Source organism: Triturus cristatus, chromosome 8 (genome assembly GCF_964204655.1).
Source record: "Triturus cristatus chromosome 8, aTriCri1.1, whole genome shotgun sequence".
In the NCBI taxonomy this organism is placed as follows: domain Eukaryota; kingdom Metazoa; phylum Chordata; class Amphibia; order Caudata; family Salamandridae; genus Triturus; species Triturus cristatus.
In genome coordinates, this window is record NC_140591.1 from 572395807 (window position 1) to 572419557 (window position 23751).

The window sequence follows — 23751 nt, forward strand, 5'->3', positions numbered from 1 at the left end:
CTCTATGCAATACTGAAGAGTATTGTATGGATTGTAGGACCACCCTTAAGGGTTAATAAACCTTGTCTTTGTACTTTGCAGTTTCCGTGCCAACTTCCTTATAGATTCCATTGCAGGAGAGCGAACCCTTGTGTCCTGCGGGCCTAGCTGGGGCCTGTACTCATCAAGGGTGTAAGGGCTATGCATTGTGATGTTATGATGTTTTTTCCCTGTTTCCATTGTCATTGAAAAGCTGCTTTTGATTACCTTCTGTGGTGTTACCAATATTATGGGCACTAGATCTCAGCATTTTAAAATAACTATTTTTAAATAAATATGTTAAACCGCGTATTCCATTTCTGGTGATCTGAGTTTGTAAATCGTTAATGACCAATCATTTGGATTACCACTGCTCCCTGTTAGTAACACAAAAGCATTGCCACCATCTCCTTTACAAATTGGGTGGGGTTCTCCTGAGCTACAGTAACATTTTTTTCACATTCAGCGTTCGTGCATTGAACTAAGTTCACTCATGTCCGCTGTGGGTGTGAAAACAAACCTTGTATAGCTGAGCCAAAGACTCAAGGCTCAATTCACAAAGGTAAACTCATGTCGTAAAGTTCTGAGTGTCTCCACACACATGGCAGAATCTCTGCACTGAGAATTGCAGTGCGAAGATTCCTCCCTGAAATCAGAGAGTCTGCCTCTAGTGCATAGACTCTGCACTCGTAACTTTACTGCATGGAAATATCACAGTGAATAGGTCATTCAGTTACCACAGCATGGTAATATGGTACCGATTTGCAATTTAGGTTTCATACTTAATGAAAAAACTTTTCTGCGGTTGCAAACAACCAGATTCTGAAAATCAAAGATTTACCATATTTTTGGACAGATATAAAGAAATGAAGTTAGAGGTAAACCCTACTCACTTGCCATTTAACGCAGCAACTCCAACTGTGCTTCTGGCAGTAGCCATACTTGCAACAAATGTCCACTGCTGACTCTGTGGATCCCATCGTTCCACTGTACTAAGATAACTCCACCCATCATGACCTCCAACTGCATAAATAGGTCCTTCAAGTACTGTAACTCCTAAGAAAGGAAGCAAAAATTATTTTTCTTAAGTCCTTGCAATGGCCAGACCTGTAAAAGATATAACAAACTTGTGTGCCTAAATGTTATTCAATAAATCGATCAATCTATCAAACAACATAATCTTTTTCAATCACTTAAAAGCATGTTATAAAAGATACAAACAAACATAAATATACCATCAATACAATAAGTATCATAGAACAAAAAATGACATCAGCAATATAAAAATACAAAGTCAATTAAAAAGAGACAAAAAGTCCTATTAAAAAGAACTCACAATTGTGCAACCGAATGACACTTGAAAAAAAGGCCCACTTCTGGGCATATATCAAGGCTATCCAGTTGTTGAAAGTACAGCAGTACCCCTCTACACCTGCAAAATGTATGCTTGTGTAAAAGAGGCAGTAAACATTGTTGTGTGAAAGAAAGAACTGAGACAGTAACAGATGCCATTCACACTTAGCCACCTCTGACCATTACATTGGCGGTGACACTTTCTATGTTTTTAATTGAGAACAGTGGGCTCGGAGAATAAATGAGTTTTGGAGCACCACTGTGCCTCATTTTAGCATTCCACATACTGCCTCAGTACATACTTTCCCCACACCTACTCCACAAGGCTCCACACCTGCACCTCACCAAACGGCTTGGGAAAAAGAGCTCTGCCAAAGAACCCCTCATAGTGTGTCTGTCAGACATTGCAGCACTGGCCTGACGAGGAGCAAGCCCTATGATGAAGCATGACACTCATCCGGGTGTGTGAGAGCCCTACTTCCCAATTTGGGAGGCACCCTGTGTGCACCTTAGGGTAGAGGTTCTGACCATCCCAGCCTCCTCTTCCTCCTTTCCCCATAGGGCTTCATACTCCTTCTCCTATACGTTTTCTTTGTGGCACGTATGCTGGACGTCTAAGCGCCCCTGATCCCTCTTTTGTTAAGAGCAACAGATGCTCCCAGGATCCTGAGACCATATCCACCCAGGGGATCACCCCACCATGGTTTGTACTAAACAGTATTCTTTGACAGAGGGGTTCATTAGTTCTCTTCCCTCGATTTAAGACTTATGTCTGATAAAAAATGGTCCTGAAGCGATCCCTTGTCCTTTCTACAGATATTTGTAGGACTCTTGAAAATAGAAGGATATCCAAGAGCAACAGTTGCATCCTTTATATATTCAAGCCAGGGGATTTGATTCCCACAAACACAAGAAAGACAATCTAGAATTATCTCCCTGTTGAGAATAGCCTGCTCATTGCACCAAATGGTGCACCATAGTATAATGGGAGAAACTTTGATCAAATCCACAACATAGTCCGTACCAAATGCTTGGTGGATAAACACCAAATGTGATGCTATTGCTGGAACCCCCAGCAATTGTAGACAAAGTATATTTTCTAAATTATAATGCAACCAACGTCGCTGGAACTCCATATCCCCAATCCATAAGATAAAATAAAAATGTCCTTTTGTATATCTCAATGATATGGTGTATTGGCTAATTGCCTCTGGAGGAAGTGAGGAAAAACATCATGCTCACTGCTTGTGAAAAACTATTTTTTCCTGTTGATGACACGTGGTGCCCAGGTACAAGAGCTATCAAATTTTAGACCAAAATATAGCAATTAGTGAACTTTCTCAATTACAGGTCATTAATACACATAAGGCATGTTTTTACATTTTAATTCACAAACTAAAATAAAGGTTTGAGACAAATTTGTCTCCAGATCAAGTCATTAAATGAAAAAAATTAAGGTGGCAACCAGTGAGTTAAGTCCATTAGCCGACCTAGCAAGCAACACAGCATCATCTGCATACATAACCACTGGAATGGGTTTTTAGTTAACTGCTTGGACATCAGTCCTAGAATTCACTAGGGCGGATTCAAGACTATTTACATAAAGCAGTATTTTCTCCTCTCTACCCATATCTCACAGAGGCAACTAAGTCCTGAGGTAAGGCTCTTAGAAAGGACACCAGACCCGCTTCAAGACCCATGGCAGTTAAAGTCTCCTACAATTTAGAACTGTTTACACAATTGAAATCACTAGCTAGGTCCATAAATGCTAGATGGAGGGAGCCCTGCTTAGAGAACCTATAGTTACACACTTAAAGATGCATGTTTAAGCATTGTTCTATTAATCCCAGTCATTTCCTAAACCCACATTTGATCTGGGAAAATATTTTATTCTCTGATGTCGAAAGGAGTAATCTATCCAGTCGAGAAGAGAGATTGGGCGATAACAGTTTGGGTCGTGTGAATTCCCCTTTTTAAAATCATGCCTAATTGTGAATGAGAAACAAGAGGTTGGTATATCAACCTTGCAATCTGAATTATTATGTTTGCAAGCATAGGAGCCCAAATTGCAGGATTTTACTTATATAGATCCATAGGCATCCCATCTGGTCCAGGGGCCCTTTTAGAAGGTCAATTGATAATAGTGTTGAACACCTCCTCAGAAGAGAATGAGTGATCTTGAGGGAGGGCAACACAGTCATCATTCTGATTACAGTGGTTACAATCATTGGGACAATTCATTTTAGCAAAGTGTTGCATTCACTCTTTATGGACAATATGAACACAAATTGTGTTGGAAGCACTATGCAAAAAAAACAGCATACACTGTCTTCCAAAAGACTTGAGAGACTTTCAGTTTACAGGTATACATCAATGTTTCCCACTGTTCAGTATTCAAATTGGCCTTTTTCTGATTTAGCATCAACGTATAATCCTTCCTGCAAGCTTTCCTGGTATCCATATCTCTGGGTGTATGCTTTAATTCCCTTCTAAGCCTATCATTTGCTTCTCTGCATGCCTTATTGAACCATGACTCATTTTGAGCAGTCCTGTTTCCTACAGGCCTAATGAGCAGGGCCCTAATAATGGAGTTTAACTCAGCAAAATTGCCCAGAAAGACAGGAATTAATTAAACCCTCACAAATAACCCTGGTTTCACACAAAATCAGCGCCATATTTTTTAGATTTGCAAACTAGTCTATTTCAGAATTTTTTGTTAAAATAGACTTAGGCTACTTTGGGTCAACCACGGGCTATTTCCCTTTCTTGGGGATTTGTATTATGATTGTTACGGGGTTCTGGTCATTATGTATTTTCTGAGTGAAACTTCCCTGTTAAAGACAATGTTGTGCATGTTTCTAGTCAAGACGATATGATCAATTGTGGAACAAAGCCCACTAACCATATATGCTGGAACATTGTTCTCTATCACGCTATTCAGAGCACGCTCTAGATTGTATGGTGCCAGGTCAGTAGATGAAAGTTGACCCTACGATCCAAATTAAAATGAGAACTGTACTCACAATGGGAGAGAGAAAAGATAATAGAAGCCAGAAGGACCAAGGTAAAGAGCGACGTGGTAAAGTCAACAGGCCAGTAGGATGTTGTGGGCCAAATCTGAAACGGAATTCCTATAGCCACCTTGTATATGAAATCAGATAAACAATAAACATTTTAATTGTCCTTGTTATTAATAAAGTCATTGTTATAAAAATTGATTAAAACCAGACTAAATTAGGTCCCCACCTTAGATCAAAAGCCTGCATGTTATCCAACTCAGCTGGACGAATCAGTGACTTGCAGTCAATAGAGACTTTGACCAAACTAGCCAGGCCCCCCTATGACCAGCCAGAATTGGTTGGGGAGGCTAGAAAATCATAGCACATATAGCCATCAAAGAGACGGTCATGTTGTGCCCAGATCTTTTGCAATAAAACAATACCAAAATTATGAATACATTTCTACCAATCTTGAATCTGCAGTTTAGATAATAAGCCTGTGACATTCCAACTCAACAGCTTTAGAATAGAAATAGAAGGGGTATCTTCTTCAGTACTGCTGACACCAAATAAGGGGAAATGGAAATACAATGCTGCTTATCCTCAAAATGGCAGCAGGAAACTGGTATTATCTCATGGATGTTAATATTATTGGACAGGACCTTGGAAGCTAATAATTATAATACTAAAGAGACTAAGCAGGGTCAATTTATAGCTTTGATCCAGCTCCCTGGCACTTTGTCAGTCATGAATCTCCAGATCAGACTGGGATGCTCTTTTAAGACAAGTTTGATTTAAGTTTCAGTGTAGGACTTGGCCCTTTGTGACTAAAGTCCCTAAACTTTTTGCTTTCCCCCTAGAACATGTTATGATATGGTGTTGCCTACTTAGATGCTTCAAACACTTTACCACTGCTAAACAGGGTCAAAGTGCAAGTGTTCCCCGTATAAAGTGTAAAGGTAATTGGTTGTCCATGATTGGTATGGTTGCATTACTAGTAAAGTCCCTAGTAAAGTGCACTATGTGTGCAAGGGATGGTAATGCAAATGCTACTAGTGGGCCTGCAGCACTATAGGTGGCACCCGCACAATTAGCCATAAAACAGGGAACTAAGGCCTGCCATTGCAGGGCCTGCACGCAGTTTGTTAAACTGCCATGTTGTTCTGTCAAGTGCACTCACTTGCCAGACCTTACCCTTCCCTTTCTATGCACATAAGACACCCCTATGGTAGGGCTAGGGTATCCCCTGGACAGGGTGTAGTGCATGTGAAAGGTAGGACATGTACTAAGGTGTGTGTCATGTCCTGACAGTGAAATAATCTCCATTCCGTTTTTCACTGTTGAAAGGCCATCTTACTCATAGGACAGAATGGAAAGGGTGTGTAATATGTTTTCCAGCCTATCTTCCCAAAGGCTTCAGATGGAAAGGTGAAGTTTAGTATGCTTGAAAACACAGTATAACAACACATCTTTTTATGTAGGTAGTTTTCGCATTGTGTGTTTAGAAGTGTTTTGTGCTCTGACATTTGTGTGTGTCTCTGCCTGGCTGTGGATTGACTGTCTGGATTTGAAAGCGATAGTATCTGGGGAATCTCTTGAACCAGGGGAGGAGGTGAGACAGCAACAGGCTGACCTGCATCTGGAGTGTAGGGGGAGGAGAAGCCCCTATAGGTGAAGATGCCTGGGTTGCTGTTATAAAACAATTGGCTTATCTTCTGCTGAGTGATTGAGAATCCAGACCCCCACTAATCAAAGGAAGAAAGGTGTCACTGGCAGGGAGGCATAAAGAACTGGTTTGAACAGGGGTCAGTGCCCCCTGAAACACAAAAACCTCAAAGCCATTGACGGGTATAACTATGAGAGCTGAAGCCCCTGAACTTTGGAGAATGGCTTCATCAAGTGTGAACAAGACTGGATCTATTTCGTGGTCAAGGGCACCTTTGCCAAGGAAGAAACAACTGAAGAGACTGAAGGATAGGACTGACCCTTGCTGTGTGTTCTGGGGCTGGCCTGCAGTTTGCAGATTTAACCAAGAAAAGGCTAAAGGGACTTTGCTGTGCACTGTGTCACCCTGCTTGAAGGACTTTGCTGTGTGCTGTGTCCTGAAGTAACTTATCCCCAAGGGCCTGAGGTGAGCTGGCTCCCTGTTCGGAAACACAAGAACATAAAAGTTTCCATGAGAGTCTCAGTGGCACTGCGTGTGTGTGCTTGTTGCTGCCTGAGACCCTCGTAAGAACTGCCCTGTCATCGTGGGCACCTGGAGTCCAAGTGAGTCTCAGTGACTCTGTGTGCGTGTGCTTTGTGCAGCCTGGGACCTTCATGAGGATCGGCCTGTGATCGTGGGCACCTGGAGTCCAAGCAAGGATCATCAACATGGTGTGCGAGTGCTTTGTGCAGCCTGAACCCCTTTGTGAGGATTGTCCAGTGATCGTGTGCACCGGATCCCAGTGAGTCTCATCGACGCTGTGTGCGGGTGCTTTGGGCACCGTGAGACCTTTGTGAGGATTCGCCTTGGTATAGTGTGCTCCGGCATCCAAGTGAGTCTCATTGACGCTGTGTGTGGGTGCGTTGTGCACCGTGAGACCTTCTTGAGGATTTGCCTTGTTATTGTGTGCACCGGACTAAAGTGAGTCTCAGCAACGCTGTGAGCGTGATCTTGGTGCAGCCTGAGACCCGTGTGTGGAGTGCCCAGTGATAGTGCACCCGAAGCATAAGAAAGACTCAGCTACGCTCTGTGCGTGTGCTTTGTGGCAGCCTGAGATCTTCATAATTGAAGCGGCCCAGACCAGCAGTCCCGGAGGAGCTGAGTTGCCGGCCCGAGGCGCTGTTGCCCATTCACAAAGCTGCATTGGAGGCCCAGCCGCTGGACAAGGAGAGGAGTTGAGTTAGCGCCCCACAAGTAAGGTGTGTCGACTCCTGGGGTGGGGCGCGGGCTCGGAGGGAGATGCTCTTGGCCACTCTCTCGTGTTGGCAATGCGAGCTTCCGCTTCGGCTCGTATCGCGGCCCGTATTGCCAAGGGAGTGGCGGTACAGGGGCTGGAGTGCGAAGCTGCACTTTTTTATTACATCATCCCATGTTGGGGGCAACTGTGAGAGGCTGATTGCAAGTCAGAAGGAGAGGCGGAGAGACAGCCTAAGGCTTGGTGATCGGGGCTTGAGTGCATTACGCATTATTCCATTTCTGCAGAACGGAGTACCTGACTGTCGTATTACACATTGCAACATTTCTGCATAACGGAGTACCTGATTAGAGATTAAGCATTGCATTATTCCTGCATAGCAAACTACCTGATTAGTGTATGACGCATGGCATTTTATCTGCATAACAAACTATCTGATTGTCGTATGACGCATTGCCTTGTTTATGCATAATGAACTACCTGAATATCATATTGCGCATTCTATTATTCCTGCATAACAAATCACCTGATTAGTGTATTACGCATTGCCTTATTTTACCATAACAACATTTCTGGTGATTGTATTACGCATTGCATTATTTTATCTTGCAAAGTGCCTGATTGTTGCGTTACGCATTACATTCTTTTCATTGCAGAGTGTCTGATTGCTATGTTACGCATTATAGTATTTTTACATTGCAAAAGTGCCTGATTCTAGCATTACGAACTGTACGACATGTTATTAGGAGTACAGGAGAATGTTTAGAACTGCTCATTGATATCGCCAGAACTTACAAGGGCTGGCTGGCTTAACTTCCGGCCAGGAGAAATATTACACAACCTCATATGTTGGATTATTATTGTGTGGTCCTATCGTATATCTTTTTACATAAAGTTTATACTTGTTTTTATGAAACTCGTGTGGAGTCTCTTTGTGGTGTCATCATTGGGTTGTTGTGAGTGTGGTGGCAAATACTTTACACATTTGCCTTGAAGATAAGCCTGGCTGCTCGTGCCAAGCTACGGAGGGGGTGAGCAGGGCTATCTAAGAAGGTGACCTTCCTTTCCCTGACGTTGGAATGTGTGTCGACTCCTGGGGCAGGGCGCGGGCTCAGAGGGAGACGCTGTTGGCCTTTTTCGCGCGTTGGCAGCGCAAGCCTCTGCTTTGGCTCGTATCGCGGGCCGAATTGCCAAGAGAGTTGCGGTACAGGGGCCGTAGTGTGAAGCTGCACATTTTGATTACATCGTTCTGTGTTGGGGCAACTGTGAGAGGCTGACTGCAAGTCAGAAGGAGAGGTGGAGAGACAGCCTAATGCCCGGTGATCGGTGCCTGAGTGTATTACGCATTATTCCATTTCTGTAGAACGGGGTACCTGACTGTCGGAGGGGGTGAGCAGGGCTATCTAAGAAAGTGACCTTCCTTTCCCTGACGTTGGAACGCGGGTCCCTACTTGGCCTAAGGTACCTACCTCAGCCAACCAGGGATTCCGGGTCTAACAATTGGTCATCAGCGGTGTGGGATTTGAATGTGTATTTGCAAATTCGCTCACAGTGCTTGGTGTACATCATAAATAGCGCAGACCATGACGCACCCACATATTGTGTTCTTGATTTGTTGGTTCAAGTTTTTTTTTTTGAGCAACCTTTAAGCCACACATCATGTCTCAGAGGAGTCAATGAGCCAGTGAGGCTGCATTTTAGAGTTCAACATTGAGGCATTGCTTACCTACAAGGTTGATCAATTGAGGCTAGTCCGTAGGGCTTTGGGATGTCCCATGAAAAGTAGCACCAAGAGTGAGGAGCTGCAAGTGGCCTTGAGGGCCTGGTGGGAAGCCAGAGGGACTCAGGAGGCGGGTGATGTTGAGGTGAATGAGGATGACCCAGGGAATGGATTTGGTCCACAGGATTTGCCAGTGGAGAGACCAGCTTCAGGGACTGGTAGTAGCGATTGAGGGAGGAGTTTTTCACCAGAGGTGTTGGAGGAAAACCAAAGGGTCAGAGCGCATGAGTTTGAGGTGTTAAAACTTAAAACTCAGGCAGAGGAGAAGAAGCTGCTCATTGAAACTGAAAAGCGAGCAGAGGAGAGCAAGAATGCTCTCGCCTTGGAAGAGGAAAGATTTTCTTAGCTCATGAGTTAAGCATGAAGGAACTGGACATTAAGGTTAAAAAGGCAGAGTCCAGTTTAAATGGTGGCAGTGTATAGCCAGTGCCAAGTGTGGATGAGTACAAATGTGCACTGGATGACTGGTTGCTGGTGAGCATGGCAAATGATTTGAAGGGGATGCTCAACCTTACACCTAGGGAGCCTAGGCTCAGTAATTGTTTTCCAGGATTGCACCAACCCATGTTAGGGTGCAAGCTCTTTGATTCCTGGGAGCTGGTACGAGAGCCGGACCCCTGGTCATGGGTCCAAGGGCCTGAAAGGGCCCTAGAGAGGGAAGAGAGGCGCAGTAGAACTGGTAAGTCCCAGAGTAGTGGGGGGACATACGGGCTACCGCCCTGTCTCAAAGGAGAGGGAGGGAGTGTGAGCTGCATTCCCAGGGGTTTACCACCCCACCCCAGAGACTGGAGGGTTCCTTACAGGAGCAACAGGTGGGAGGCCTAGCGCCTAGTTGTGAACTGTGCGAGGAAGAACAGCTAGAGTCAGGAGGGGGAAGGGCATCTGTCACCAGAGCTCCCCCAGTCCTGAGGTTTGTGGGTGCTATTCCAAAATGACAGGCACAGAAATCTACATGGAAGGTTAAGGGAGGGAGGTGTCCCTGAGTGGGAAAACCTGTGAGACTGTGTATTGCCAGTAGGTCTGGGTCCCCTAGGAGTGACCAGGGTACACCCACTTTCTAACCTGGAGGACAGGATAACTGGGAACAGTGTCCTGACTGATGGGTCTTCCAGGGATAGCCCTCTAGGTGAGGGTTCGCAAGGAGCCAGCATCCCTAGAGAAGCCCCAACTGTCTGGAATCACCTATGGAGCGGCATAGTTTGCCCAGGGAGTAGTGACCAAGAGAATCCCCTGGGGTCAGAAAGGCATAGAACCATAGGTTGTACCTGTGGTAGCGGGCCTGCGTCCGTGTTCTATCGCCCTAAGCAGGGAAGTCCATCAAGGTAGTTGATTGGCATACCCTGGCTTTTGGCTGGGAGGGGGTTGTGTAGGACTTGGCCCTTTGTGACTAAAGTCCCTAAACTTTTTGTTTCCCCCAGACCTTTTTATTTCATGGTGTTGCCGACTTAGATGCTTTGGACACTTTACCACTGCTAAACAGTGTCAAAGTGCAAGTGTTCCCTGTATAAAGTGTAATGGTAATTGGTTGTCCATGATTGGTATGGTTGCCTTACTAGTAAAGTCCCTAGTAAAGTGCACTATGTGTTCCACAGCTGGTAATGCAAATGCTACTAGTGGGCCTGCAGCACTATTTGTGCCACCCACACAAGTAGCCTTAAAATACGGGAACTCAGGCCTGCCATTGCCGGGCCTGTGCACAGTTTGTTATACTGCCACGTTGTTCTGTCTAGTGAACTCACTTGCCAGACCTTACCCTTCCCTTTATATGCACATCAGACACCCCCTATGGTAGGTCTAGGGTACCCCCTGGACAGGTTGTAGTACATGTGAAAGGTAGGACATACTAAGGTGTGTTACATGTCCTGACAGTGAAATAATCTCCATTTCATTTTTCACTGTTGAAAGGCCATCTTGCCCATAGGACAGAATGGAAAGGCTGTAGAATATGTTTTCCAGCCTATCTTCCCAAAGGCTTAAGGTGGAAAGGTGAAGTTTAGTATGCCTGAACTCACAGTGTAATAACACATCTTTTCATGTAGTTGGTTTTTGCATTCTGTGTTCAGAAGCCACTCTTGTTGAAGTGGCTGAGTGTTTGTGCTCTGACATTTCTGTGTGTCTCTGCCTGGCTGTGGATTGACTGTCGTCTGGATTTGAAAGAGATAGGAACTGGGGAATGTCTTGACCCAGAGGAGGAGGTGAGACAGCAACAGGCTGACCTACATCTGGAGTGTAAGGGGAGGAGAAGCCCCTAGAGGTTAAGAGGCCTGGGTTGCTGCTATAAAACCATTGACTCATCTCCTGCTCAGTGATTGAGAATCCAGACTCCCACTAATCAAAGGAAGAAATGTGTCACTGGCAGGGAAACACCCAGAACTGGTTTGAACAGGGTCAGTGCCCCTTGAAACACAAAAACTTCAAAGCCATTGAGGGGTACAACTATGAGAGCTGAAGCCCCTGAACTTTGGAGAATGGCTTGATCAAGTGTGAACAAGACTGGAGCTACATCGTGGCCAAGAGGACCTTTGCCAAGGAAGAAACAACTGAAGAGACTGAAGGATAGGACTGACCCTTGCTGTTTGTCCTGGGGCTGACCTGCAGTTTGCTGTTTTAACAAAGGAAAGGCAAAAGGGACTTTGTTGTGTGCTGTGTTCCCATGCTTGAAGGACTTTGCTGTGTGCTGTGTCTTGAAGTAGCTTATCCTCAAGGGCCTGAGGTGAGATGGTTTCATGTTCCAAAACACAGGAATATAAAAGTTTCCATGAGACTCTTAGCTGCACTGTGTGTGCGTGCTTGTTGCAACCTGAGACCCTCGTAAGAACTGCCCTGTGATCATGGATGCCTGGAGTCCAAGCAAGGATCAGCGACGCAGTGTGCGTGTGCTTTGTGCAGCCTGAACCCCTTTGTGAGATTTGTCCAGTGATCATGTGCACCTGCATCCAAATGAGACTCATCGACGCTGTGTGCGTGTGTGTTGTGAACTGTGAGACTTTCGTGAGGATTTTTCTTGTGACCGTGTGCACCGGAATCCAAGTAAGTCTCATCGATGCTGTGTGCGGGTGCGTTGTGCACCGTGAGACCTTCGTGAGGATTTGCCTTGTTATCGTGTACACTGGAGTAAAGTGAGTCTCAGCGACGCTTTGTGCATGATCTTCGTGCAGCCTGAGACCCGTGTGTGGAGTGCCCAGTGATCAGGCACCCAAAGCGTAAGGAAGACTTACGACGCTGTGTGCGTGTGCTTTGTGGCAGCCTGAGATCTTCGTAACTGAAGCGGCCCGGACGGGAGGAGGTGATTTGCCGACCCGAGTCATCTTTGCCCATTCACAAAGCTGCATTGGAGGCCCAGCCACTGGACAAGGAGAGGAGAGTGAGTTTGCACCCCCATGGTAACGTGTGTCGACTCCTGGAGCGGGGTGCGAGCTCAGAGGGAGGCCTCTCTCTCGTGTTGGCAGCGCGAGCCTCTGCTTTGGCTCATATCGCGGCCCAAATTGCCAAGAGTGTTGCGGTACAGGGGCCGGAGAGCGAAGCTGCACTTTTTGATTACATTGTCCTGTGTTGGGGGCAACTGTGAGAGGCTGACTACACGTCAGAAGGAGAGGCAGGGGAGACCGCCGAAGGCCCAGTGATTGGGGCCTGAGTGTATTACGCATTATTCTATTTCTGCAGAACTGAGTACCTGACTGTCGTATTACACATTGCAACATTTCTTCATAACAGAGTACCTGATTAGAGTATTACGCATTGCATTGTTCCTGCATAATGAACTACCTGATTAGTGTATGAAGCATGGCATTTTATCTGCATAACTAATTTTATCTTGCAAAGTGCCTGATTGTTGCGTTACGCATTGCATTCTTTTCATTGCAGCGTGTCTGATTGCTACATTACGCATTACAGTATTTTTACATTGCAAAAGTGCTTGATTCTAGCATTACAAACTGTATGACATGTTATTAGGAGTACAGGAGAATGTTTAGAGGTGCTCATTAATATCGCCAGACTTACAAGGGCTGGCTGGCCTAACATCTGGCCAGGAGAAATATTACAGAACCTCATATGTTGGATCTTTATCGTGTGGTCTTATCATATCTTTTCCATAAAGTTTATACTTGTTTTTAGGAAACTCGTGTGGAGTCTCTTTGTGGTGTCATCATTGGGTTGTTGTGAGCGTGGTTGCAAATACTTTACACATTTGCCTTGAAGATAAGCCTGGCTGCTCGTGCCAAGATATGGAGGGGTTGAGCGGGGCTATCTAAGTAGGTGACCTTCCTTTCCTTGACGTGGAAATGGGTCCCTACTTAGCCTAAGGTACCTCCCTCAGCCAACCAGGGATACCGGGTCCAACAGTCAGGAAACTACATAAAAAATCTGTATTTTTGAGTATGAGATGTACATCAGAGAACTCTGAAGTATACAAAATACTGATGGACAAATAGTATCTCTTCCAGAGAGATATACATGTGTCTTGGTGGGTAGAAAAAACTCCCAGAGTGACAAACAAATGCAATAGGATTTGATTAGAGGTTATAAGGTATGAAAGTTTGATTTATGTTAGTTTATGAAGTTAAAAAGATACAATGCAATAAAAAGATGCTTAAGATTCAAACAGATTTAGGGTCATTAAATATGTACATATGGGGCACTACACATGGCCATGATTTTAGGCCCTCTTTTATGGGAATTTTGAAGGGCACTCCAGCATGTCAGCTCACTGTGCTGCTCTAGGCCAAAATGAAAGGATGATAATGCATCGTATTTATCCAGTACAGTGCATTTCTGTCCTTTGTCCCAATGCTGGCACCGTTCCGGTAGCCTAGCACCAATGCAGACCCCTTGCACTATTGTGCAACGGTGCTTGTGTTGTCGTCAGGATTGTTTTTATGCAGGAAGGGGTCCCTTCCTGCACAGTGACAATCATAAGAGGAGTTTTCCTCTTTCTATGTGTGCTGCAAAATGCTGGATTTGGCTTTTCCTCGAGTTTACATGCTCTCGTAAATCTGGGGTAGTATCAAAATCCATGGGTGTTGCACGGGAAAACCCATCCCAATGCCCATGGAATGCCTCGCAAGCACAGAGTAAGATAACACATTGATTTGCGCTGCCTTGCCTTACTCCATGTCTATTAGACCATTCAAAACCAAGCATAGTTGTTTTACTTGGCCTCACAGCTATGACTTTGCAATTCCTGCTGCCAGAGCGTCAAAAAAAGTGATGCTCTGGCAGTGCAAGGGGCTTGTAAATATGCCCCTTTGTCTCTATATGATTAGAAAAACTTTGAGATTGCAGAAGCTTTGAGAGAGTGATGTTAAAAGAGTGTAAGTCTTTAATCTGAACTTAAGGATTTCACTATACACTATGAGCTGTTGAAGGGGGGATTAAATGTAGAGATTATATGAAAATGCCTATTATGTATAAGGGAGTATCAAGGGTGCATGTGTAAGTTAATAAAATACCGTTGATAGTATAATGTAATGAGGATCGTAATCTTTTCTTAGACTAAAGATCTAAGGGGCCGATTATGATGTGGTTCAGAAAGGCTCCAAATGCTATTCGGTTAGTCCGAATCCGATTAAGAACCCTCCTTTCTGACCAACTCGGACACGTTTCCGAATTGCCGTTTAAGATGGTTGGAAATCAATCAGACTTTTTGACTCGATTCTAAATGGCATTCAGGGTAACCGAGTCATTCGGAGCTGACACGTACAGGTCTACGGACCGCCTTTCCAACCGTGCGATAACGTTGTCAGATTCGGACAGCCATTCCGAATCAGTTGTTCTGTCATGGATCGGCTGTCAGAATCTGGCTTTGAGTGCTCGTAACAGGCCCACCTTCACCCGAGGGTCTCTGAATGGGGCCCGTGGGGGTGCTCCTGGGTCCACCTTTCCAAACATGCACAGTGTGGCAGGCACCATGGGGTGCTCTCCATGTGGGGCACGATTTTCCACAAGCACTCCTTTCTTCAATGGAAGCCCGTGTTGTCGTTTGGAACACAGCCTCCTATTGAAGTCAATGGGAGTCCAACCGAACAGTGTTTGGTACCATCATAATAGGTCGGTCGGACTCCCAGAATCCTATTTGGTCAGCTGAGACCGATTTAGTCGGAATGCTTTTTGAACTACATCATAATCAGCCCCTAAGAATGAATTTCAGGTCATTCTAATGGTAGAAGACTAGCAAATATAAATATAATATGAGGTTTGTTAAACAATTTTACAAATATGATATCATATGATTTCAAAGTAGAGAATGTGAAATAGATATATTTCTGTTGATCTTTCAATGCATCCTAACTGGGGTAATATGCAAAAATGTTGTTCAATATGTGCCAAATATCACTTTATAGTTTAGATCTTTTAATACGTTACCTTCTTTTTTTTGTCCTTTTGTAGATATGGCACTTACTTTGGACCTACAGAAGCAAACATATAGTCCAGAAACATATGTTGACCTATCTTTGATTTTACAGAAAATTTGCAATTAATAAAACAAATATTTGAACCGAAAACATGTAACAAAGTTATTGAAGTGTTGTAAGGCAACTGTGCGACTTGATGTCCAAGTGGGCAAAGTCCACATATATGGCCGGTAACTGCGCTGGTCTGGGAGTTGTTAATAATGATTCTGACCATATCTTTGTGTCTGTGCGTATGTTTCAAAGGTGTTTTGGAATCCTTGTGTACCCTGGTGAAAATCTGTCTCTCTCCTAGTTTTGACAATTCTTGACAACTTGTGGCCATCCCTGGGATAACTCCTAATTCCCACTCAGTTAAAATGTAGGCCCTGGAGCAAAGGTGGTAATCTTTGAGATCTAGCTGCCATCCATTGAATGATGCCCATTGTCAACTTTGGTAAAATGCTGGTTCTGGCACAATTCTAGTAATTCTTTGCATATTGTGCACCTCAATGTCACAGTAGTGCTGATCCATAAAATAATAGTAATCCTGGCAGTACGGTGGAAATTCCTGTCATATCGTGGATGTGAATGGCACAGTGATAGCAGTATGGTGGAAATGCATAATAGTGCTAGTTCTTACTATTGTATGGGAAACCATTTAATCTATACTTTCTACAATGCTGGCCACTGCATTACGGTGCTAGTCCATGACAAATTGGGGGCATTTATAGTATCATGGTGCACACTGTGAAATAAGGTTGATCCTGGGTTAATGGCAATAATCCTCAGCTTATGGTGGACAGCCATGGTATGATGGCAACAAGACACAAAGATACATTATTTTGAAACAGGATCAGAGAAGATAGTATTCATTACGAATCAACACATGTAACACGTACACTAATGTACACGTTAAGTCAATGCCCTCTACAAGTCTACAACAGATATGTCTTTGCCAATGACCAGCTTTTGGAAAGACAGCTGGGCAAGTTGAAATCTATGGCATTTGTAAAACATTTTGATTTGGCACAATGAAAGTGCAGCCTTATAGAGTGGTGTCAGAGAATGTAGGTTTTACAAAACTAGTTCTGCTGGCGGGCGTGCCCTGCAGGAGGAATGGAATACTCCATGTCAATCTGCTCTTCCCAAGTTAAACAGCCTGCCTGAAGTGATTTTCGATGGCTGAGTTGCCCTCCGATAGCCCGCATGACTCTGCACATCAGGCAACAACACGAAGCTTGAAGCATGGCAGCCTGTGGAGGCACCATCTTGGATGATGATGCTGCCTCCTTCCGGCTGAGCCACCTGGGGATCTGCAGCCCAGAAAAAACAGCTGCTGGTAACACAAGGGGAGCCCAGTGCATCATCACACAATAGTGAATATTCGATGACAGTTCCCTCCTGTGTCCCAGCTTTAGTGGCTGTTGCCGGTGTCGCCGGGCACGTCCCGGCCCATTCAGGTGTTGCAGGGGTGCAGATCTGCAGAATCAAAGTAGCCCTATCAGTGCCCAGCAAGGCCCCCACTGAGTTAGCAGGGCTTGCTGTGGCCCGTGAGGGCCCCAAGGAGCAGTGACCTAGCCTGGCCCCTGTTATTCTCTTGTGGAGATCTTGGATACTGCAGCCCTCTGAATGCTGGTGGGGCATTTGCTGAGATGGATGTGTTAGGCACGTCCCCTGGCCCCCGCGTGGACGTTCCCCATGAACATGCAACACATCTGGAGGACCACCCAAAGAAGACTGGCTTTGACCGTGCCACCACCTGCAAGTAGGCTCTACAACCGTGGGTCCCGCAGAAGCTGCTTACTGCTCAAAGCCATGGGCCCTCTGCCCAAGCAGTCATCACTAATCGTTACCATACCCCATCACCCAACAAACTCAGAAACCGCACCTCCAGCACTAGGGGAACACTAGAGGTTGGGGCTGCACCCCATTATAGACCATAGCTGCAACCCCCCCTCTGCGTGTGTTGAGTTGGACAACAAAATCACCTACCTGGAAAGCCCTCTGTTGAAAGTGGCTGTTTGGCTTAGCGACATGGCATCCAGACGGCCTCGCAGAGACACCACCATTAAAGACATATTGGCACCTAAGAATGTGAAACCAGACAGACACCACCCTAAACAGAGCCCACCTGCTGAAGATACCCCCGACTGATGCAGGGACCACTATTTCAGAAAGGTTCCTGCAACTGTTCCTTAAGGAAATCAAAGACGAAATTGGTAAGATCTGTGCTGACATCAAAGACTATCAGGAGACAGCCCAAAAACTTTAACAGATCTTTGCCACAGAGTTGGGGACCATTAACTGGCAATGGTTGAATGAGCAGAGGAGGCCAACTTCATTGGACGGGGCTTGAACGCATTGGAAGAACACCACCTATATCTGGAGTTCAAACAGGAAAAATTTATCCCACAATAGAAATTTTAGAACACAGGGTCTTCTGAGAGGAGCAGAGGGTCCCAACAACCAAGTATACATCCAACACCTGCTTCAACACTTGCACACTCACCCCGGTGACCCTCCAATACATCTGGACATAACTCACAGGACTAACCCCGTGGGAAGACGGAGGGAGGCCCTGATGGACATCCTAACAATGGTGCAATTCTTGGATGAGAAAGAAGCGATTATGTCAATGGTCCACTCACCACCTTTAGTTCTCTTTGAGGGTCATAAACTAAACTTTTACAATGACCTTTGTTGCAAGGGTGGCAAACTTTGAAACTGATCCCCAATTAGCATCATGCACATATTGTCCTGTACCAATGGAGTCAAATATTTAGTTTCTTTTTTACATGATTACGCCAAAAATATATGATACATTATGTTATGTTAGGTTGATTTGCATAGGGCACTAATCACCCAAGAGATTATACAGGCACATGGGCAAGGGTGTAGGTAGAATGTTCTTGCAGAACTTGAGAGGTGAGTAGGAAGCTCTGATATGTTGAGGGAGGTCGTTCCATATCTTGGGTACAATATAGAATAATCAACCTCCTATTTTGCATTTGCGGATGCAGGAAGTGTGTGCAAGTGCAAGACTGTACTTGCCTGGTGGGTTGGTGGGTTGGTGAAAGTGTTTGCGGCTGTTCAGGTATATATGGCCTTGTATTGTGTGGGACTTTATATGTGTGCTTGTGAAATTTGAATAGGCTGCTGCTGTGATTAAAGAGCCAGTTAAGCTTCCTAATATGCATGGAGTCAGAAGCCTGCCGAATACTGGGTCTCCCTGATAAAGGTCCAGCAGACACAGCGAACTACCCAAAAAATGGGGCCCGAGCCACTACCACTAAATGGACCCAAGTAAAACAGCACAAGAATCAAACCTCACCACTGCCTTGAGAGATTTAATTAGCTAAAAAAGAGACACTCAAAGAAGCAGAGAAAATAAGTGCTAAGAACATGTTGGCAGGCACCACAGGAAACCACTCACAGGCAGACGGTGGAAGCCTAGGGTGAGAACCCTCATGTCAGAGATGTACGGTATGAACTGGGAACAGTGGGGAAGCTCAATGACCTACTCACCCAAACTTAATTCACCACAGACGGTTAACAATCCTTTATCCTTCTTCGTATAAAACATAGGAACACACAGGACAACAGCCAACGCGTTTCGTTCCTTTTAATGGAACTTCATCAGGGCATAATGATGCAAAAGTTTCGATTAAGTTTTACTAGTAGTATCCAGAGTGAAGATCATCCAATAATAAACAAAGATAAATGGGTATGGTACAATTTAAGGAACAAAACACGTTGGCTGTTGTCCTGTGTGTTCCTATGTTTTATATGAAGAAGAATAAAGGATTGTTTTGAATAAGTTCACGTTTACGAATTTGTGACTTCATCCCTGGTGCCGCCTCCATTTTTCTTCAAAAGTCTCTTCTCGGGTTTTCTAGTGAGATCTATCCACAGCAGGTCTTGGAGACGTCTGGCACAGGAGCTACTTATTTATGGGCCTTTGACATTGATGTGCGCAACATTAGTTGGCTGTGGGATCGTTTGTTTGTCAAGGGTTAACTCACTGTTGACTATTCATTCTTTTTTTGGATGTTAACTAGTTTGCTTGTGGGGAATATGTTTGGCTGTTGGGAGGTTGGGCACGGGAGACACATCCAGGGTATACACACAGACTCTGCCCTAGCTCTTAGCAGAACTCACCACATGAGAGGCAAGGTTTGAACACTACACACCACTATAACCCGAGCTGCCGCAGCCCCCAACCCCTAGCCCCCTATGGTTAGATTGGTTCACTCTAAAGGTCGAAGGTTTCAATTCACCTGCCAAGAGGTTGACCATAATCATCAGATTTGAACACTACACACCAATATGACCTGAGCTGTCACATCCTCCAACCCTTAGCCCCCTATGGTTAGATTGGTTTACTCTAAACGTCAAATGTCTCAAAATCACCTGCCAAGAGGTTGACCATAATCAATCTCTTGAGACACACAGAAGCCACAATCTGCCTCCTCCAAGACATGCACCTCTTGGGCCCACAGACTTTAACTATCCTAAACATATACATCCCTAATGCTCCAAAGGAAACATCCATAAAGAAAACTATTTCCCAGGTGCTCCAATATGCAAAAGGGGATTTAATAGTGGGAGGGGGCCACATCTTTGTAATAGACAACTCTGTCCTACCATGATTGAATAGGTGCAGCCTCTCCCACACTCAAAGTTTGGTTGGGTAACATGGGTTTGCAGGATGGGTGGAGAACCATTCACGACGGGACCAGAATTACACCTTTTACTACATACCCCAAAAATCATATGCAAGCATAGATCACTACCTGCTGGGAGACAGCTTGATCAGCGTGATTACTTCCTCAGACATAGGACACTTAACACTTAACGAACATGCTCCTATCACTCTCACTGTCTAAATTTACAGGGATGCCATTGTTCTCCCACCTGGAGACTGAATGGCTTTCTCTTACATAATCCAATCATAAAAAGAGAAATCATAGACAAAATAAAAAGAATTCTACACAGTAATGAAATGCTGACAATTGTGGTGGCCACTCTATGAGACACTCTAGAAGCATATCTTAGAGAGATTTTTTATTTCTATTGCTGCAAGACACAGAAAATTGCACATTGAAAAATGCTGTGACCTATAGGAGGCGCTAGGGTACGTGGAGCATGCCCACAAAGACTCCCTTTCCACTAAGGAGTGGTACAAAGACACAATCCTTAGAATGCAACTGAAAGCTCTGGATTGGGATAAAGCTGAATATGCTCTGTTTCGCACCAAATACACGTATTATTCTGATGCCAACAAGGAAAGCAGCCTGTTGGTGGTGCAGCTAAGTGTCCAGACAAGTAAAGATAGAGTCAAAGAGATCCTGAGTCCTAACTCTATGGTCACCCATGGTGACTCAATCATGGCAGATGCTTTCAGAGAGTTCTACAAAACTCTTTACCCTAAGGAATCCACAACACCAGAGGCGATCATCTACTATTTAGATACCCACTTACAGTACTCAATGACTGTAGTGATTTAACTTTAGATGAGCTACTCTAAGCAGAGGAAGTTATAGCGACCGTTTTCAAGCTTTTAACAGGAAAAGCCCCAGGCCCAGATGGCTATTCATTGACCTTTTACAAATGCTTCAGCACAGCCTAGCACGCCTTCTCATGCATCTCTTCTACCATGTGGGTGACAAGGGGTTTCTCCAAGCAACAGTAAGAGAGGCAGTGGTAACCATCATCCCAAACCCTGGGAAAATTCATACCCGCTGTAGCTCATACAGATCTATATCACTCGTTTACATAGATGTGACACTACTGACAGCTACCCTTTCACCAGACTGGGACCCATGCTACCCAATATCATTCACCCAGATCGGTCACGTTTTATCCTGAGCAGGCAGTGTGGCAAGAATGCAAATAAACTCCACCTTATCTTGGAGAATGCCCAAAGAAAAACTAATAATGTCCCCCTCATGTCCCTGGAAGCAGAGAAAGCATTTGATAGGTTAATCTGGACTTACATTAAAGGAGTTCTGGAAGAATTTGGGATGGAAACACAATTACCTCATTGGGTTACCACCAGTTACCAGAAATCTATGGCCAAAATCTGTGTACACGGTGCCCTGTCTCAACCCAACAATATTGAATGAGGTACCGGGCAGGGCTACCTGCTCTTGCTGCTGTATGTTTGCCCTTACGCTGGAGCCCTTTGCTAACATCATATGATCTTCCAAATGGATAAAATGTGAAAAAATAGTTGACAACATCTTTAAACTAACCATGTTGGAATGACTGTCTTTGGAACCTGGCAAAATTGGCTGACTGCATTTTTTGACCATGAAGCTCCTTAACAAAGCCTTCCTTTCACTGTCTTCTACATCCAGGAAAAGCCAAGCTCAAGTGCTCATAGTAAGCAGTTTAGATTATTTGAATGCCTTACTGGTAGCCACCAACGACTCTCTCTTGGCTCGGCTACAAGTGGTGCAGAACACTGCGGCCTATATTATTTGTAATCTACCTCCGCGGTCTCTATCTGTGCCCATATTGGATAAATTACTCTGGCTGTCTATTAGGAGACATACTGTTTTCAAACTTTGCTGCTTGACCCACAAGGATTTCCACATAGCTCAGCTAGCCCTCTTATATTCCAGGCTCAGATACTATCAGCCGTCAGCTTAGGTCATCCAAAAGAGGCTATTCTCAATCCTCCGCTTATCCATACTGCCAGACATGGAGGCAGATCTTTTTCCTATCTAGCCCCCTACCATTGGAATAAATTTCCTTTTCACATCTGCTCCTGATCTGGGCTCCAGATCTTTAAGAAGAGGTTAAAAACTTGGCTGTTCTTTTCTGCCTGTCTGTGTCTGACATCGAAAGCGCTGAGATACTCCTCGGAGTGAGTTATTGCGCTATACCTAGTACCAAAATAATAGTAATAAATAATAATTGAAGGAAATTTGGAACCCTGGGATCTTTGCTACACTTACTTTGGCACTGCCCTGAGCTCAGCAACTACTGGACCAGACCTCCGGCCTGGTCGCCCCCACGCTCCTCACCTCTCCTGCTCCTGAGCCTCCTGCTGCCTGAGCACATCGCCGCTGCGAGCCGACGCCGATTGCAACGCCCCAGCCGCCGCTGGGCCGCCCGCTTAGCCTGCACCCGTTTTTTCCCGCCGCTGCCTGCCTTCGGACCCGCCCCCACGCCAGACGATTGGCTACCACGATCCCGCCTCCCAGCTGACCCGCCCTCCCGGCTCCCTTCTTATGACGCCCCCTCAGCGACCGCCCAGAGGCTGCACGCAGCGGGTGCACCGACTGAGCGCCGAAGGTGCGCCAAAGGTAAGCCCGTCTGCGCCCGTCCGCGCCTGGACCGTGCCCAGTGCCAGGACCCCTGGCCCCCGCAGACTCCAGACTCCAGCCCTCCCGCCGGACCTACGACGCCACCGAACTCTACGCACTCAACGCCGGCCGAACCCCGGGTTGCTACCGAGCCACCCCGAGACGCACCCACGGACCCTTCTGCTGCCACTCTTGCAAGTTCACCTGCATCCGGACCTGCAGTACTCCTGCACCGACCAAGACCAAGACGAGCAACAGCAGCAGCCACCTAAAGTGCATCCTACTCAACACCCGCTCCGTCCACAGACACGCCATCGAGCTCTGGAACCTGCTCGACACTACTTCACCAGACGTCGCCTTCCTCACGGAAACCTGGATGAACGCCTCTTCAGCGCCCGACATCGCCATCGCCATCCCAGACGGCTATAAGATCATCCGAAGGGACCGCATCAACCAGACCGGAGGAGGCATCGTCATCATCCACAGGAACACCATCCGCATCACGACCAACACCGACGACACCCTCGCACCCGCCGAGCACCTACACTTCCAGGTCCACATCAACCCCAAGACCACCCTCAGAGGCACCCTCATCTACAGACCCCCGGGACCATGCACACAATTCAGCGAAGACATCGCCGACTTCATCAGCCCGCACGCCCTCCCCTCCGCTGACTACATCCTCCTCGGGGACCTCAACTTCCACCTGGAGAACAACAACGACCGCAACAGCACCACCCTGCTGGACAACCTCGCAAACCTCGGACTCAAGCAGCTGGTTACCACCCCCACCCACTACGCCGGACACACACTCGACCCAGTCTTCTCATCCAGCAAGAACATCGCCTTCAGCCACGCCACCGGACTCCACTGGACGGACCACAGCTGCGTCCACTTCAGCTTCAAAAGGACCACGATCCACTACCAACAGCAACAGGTTGCACGCAGAAGCTGGAACAAGATCACAGCCGACCAGCTCGCGACTTCCCTGAGCAA

General features: G+C 45.8%; 1 protein-coding gene across 1 annotated transcript in view; it reads right to left on the bottom strand.

The window, feature by feature from the left end:
• LOC146802433 (kelch-like protein 1) overlaps positions 1 to 23751 on the bottom strand; it is a 771680-nt gene that overhangs the window by 173072 nt on the left and 574857 nt on the right. The window contains exon 8 of the mRNA XM_085623756.1: positions 912 to 1074. Coding sequence (XP_085479882.1) covers positions 912 to 1074 — 163 coding nt within the window. The remainder of the gene's footprint in view (positions 1 to 911; positions 1075 to 23751) is intronic.